Source organism: Hippoglossus hippoglossus, chromosome 23 (genome assembly GCF_009819705.1).
Source record: "Hippoglossus hippoglossus isolate fHipHip1 chromosome 23, fHipHip1.pri, whole genome shotgun sequence".
NCBI classification, from domain to species: domain Eukaryota; kingdom Metazoa; phylum Chordata; class Actinopteri; order Pleuronectiformes; family Pleuronectidae; genus Hippoglossus; species Hippoglossus hippoglossus.
This window is the reverse complement of record NC_047173.1, coordinates 16,715,630-16,718,129: the sequence shown is the minus strand read 5'-3', so window position 1 is coordinate 16,718,129 and position 2,500 is coordinate 16,715,630. Positions and strand designations below refer to the sequence as shown.

At 44.3% G+C, this 2,500-nt stretch overlaps 1 protein-coding gene across 1 annotated transcript in view; it reads right to left on the bottom strand.

Moving 5' to 3' along the window:
- LOC117756970 (laminin subunit beta-1-like) overlaps window positions 1–2,500 on the bottom strand; it is a 20,126-nt gene that overhangs the window by 14,018 nt on the left and 3,608 nt on the right. The window contains exon 3 of the mRNA XM_034577612.1: window positions 1,791–1,926. Within this exon, the coding sequence (XP_034433503.1) occupies window positions 1,791–1,926 (136 nt within the window). The remainder of the gene's footprint in view (window positions 1–1,790; window positions 1,927–2,500) is intronic.

Below are 2,500 nucleotides of genomic sequence, written 5' to 3'. Positions count from 1 at the left end.
TGTAGATTGTTTTCAAATCAAAAGCAATCTGCTGGTAAATGTTGAAGTATCATACCAGAAGCTTCAAATTATCATATTTTGAGGGAAATGATCGTACGCGACCAGAGGATTAGACGCTAAATACCGATGTTTCGAAGCTGTGTCGAGATTCTGAAGCGATTTAGTTACAGAAACAATCCTATTCAAGGCAGAAGGCTCTTATTTTGAAACAAGAAGGACTTGTGTTAAATGTCCATAATCACGTTCATCATCACAACATGATTGGCTGTCACGTGAGAAAAGATGGGAATTGTCGTACATCATGTATTATTGCTCGTACATCGCACAGAGGGCAACATGATCGCACATGTGTCATCGTGAGACGCTGTGCAGCTCGGCGAAGCTTCAAGTTAACAGCAGCTGGGGGAAGTGGCTCAGTAGCCAACATGGAACCGACTTCTGCGAGGGAATTATAGGAAATCCCAAGCAAAGCTATTGTGTGTCTGCAGCCTCCTGCTGTTTGGAGCCATCTGCAGAGCTGGCTGCCGCTGCCGCCATGACTCACACCACCGGCAGATTCCCACCGCTCTGCAGGATCAGTGTGTGCGTGTGCTGTCTGAGTGTGGGAGCTCAGTCTGAGAGCCTGACGCTGTATGGTTCATTTATAATGTTAACAATGTCATGAGTATTGGTTTTCTTTCAATGGAGCATCAACTATAATGATTTACTTTATGTGCAATAGTTAGAACGACTCAAACTAAACACACGCTGTTTATTTACAGTAGTCATGATGCATCTGAGTGCAAAGTGTATATCAGGTTCCTGAGGAGAAACTTCCAAGAAAAGTTCCTGAAAAAAGTTCCTGGAAAAGTTGGAAACAGGCTGTTGGTGTTTAACTGAGTGACGGATCGAGCAGAACCGGGGACGTCAGAGGTCGAGCGTCAGAGGTTTTCACTTTCTGCACAAAGTCAAGAAATTGACTTAAACTAAACATATTCTAGCGACACCTATTTATTTATTAGCCTATTAATTTGAGAGTTAAATCAGAATATAATCGATGCTTAACTCTGAAATACAACAACAACTACAGCTGCTCTAACTTTATATTGTGTTGTGTGTGCATGTGCGTACAGTTCACACACAAACAGACAAATACTGTTTGAATATAAGGCAGTGTTTATGTTTTAGATTTTTAGAATTATTTCTTATTTAGTCACACGTATTTAATTTTAGAGAAATAGGGGATAATAGTTTCAGCAAAGTTAAATAAACAATTTAAACAAGAAGAGCAAAATAAGTTGTCAACACTTTTCTATTGATTCTATTCGACAGGATACAGCCGTACCTAATAAACTGTTAACTCACTGTACTGTGTGTTTATCCAGTCACTCCCACATGGACAGAGTTTTACCGTCCTCCTGATCCCTGGAGGGTTTTGTGCTTTACACCTGGATTCAAGGTGAATTCACTACTTGATGTTAGACGCCTGTTCATGTAAATCCTCTAATTACAGAACTTATTCTGACAAACCAAGTTTCCAGCTTCTCCGTCTCATTACACACTTCCTGTTTCCCACTTTAAAGGCCCCGGTGCGTTCAGGTGATGACACACATCTGTTTATTATCCGCACACCTGTAAACCTCGCCGCTCCCAGGCCCGGCTGTGATTGGGCCCTGTGATCTCCCGTCTTGTCATTAGCTCGGTTCCCATGAGAACAGAGTCAGCGGGAGCTCACACGCTTCTCTGTTGTGTGTGTGTGTGTGTGTGTGTGTGTGTGTGTGTGTGTGTGTGTGTGTGTGTGTGTCTCTCACCGCTCTCCGACTGCCACCAGGTTTTGAGGCGGTTGTGAGCGAAGGTGGTGACCACGTTCTCGACGGCGTGGCTGACGGAGTTGGTCTCCTCGTCGAACGTCTTGCTGGAGTCGCACACGAAACATTTCTTCTCCTCCTGAGGGACAGAGGGTCGGAGACGGTTGAAGGGTCAATTCACTCCAAATCACAAATCAAACGTTTGCTCACAACTGAAAACGAGCTCCTTGATTCATCAGTTTATCATTTGGGAAATGTTCCCGGCTTCCATCAGGGAACATTTCTAAGTTACCAAACAAATTCCAACGTCTTGTGTAATTCCTGAAACCACAGAGGGTGGACGGGGGGGGGGGGGGGGGAGCGTCCACTTACTTTTGGCCGTGCAGTAGATGGTCATGTTAAAAAAAAAGAAACACTGTGGGAACTCAACTCAAATGAATTATGTAGAAAATATATCACGTTGTCAATGTGTCGGTTTAATAACGTATTCACGGCCTCGTCTGCTCGCCATATGGTTTGGCATGTACACAATCTCTGGTTCACACAGACACACACACACACAGACACACACACACTTAAACCTCCCATTATCTCAGTGGGTGGATAAACAAGAGGAGTTTCTCAGTTTCACGAGTCCCGGCCAAACATGTCTGTGTTGAGATGGGAGCGGAGCCTCTCGAGTGGGACTTCCTCTCGTTGCCTCATCCTCAGCG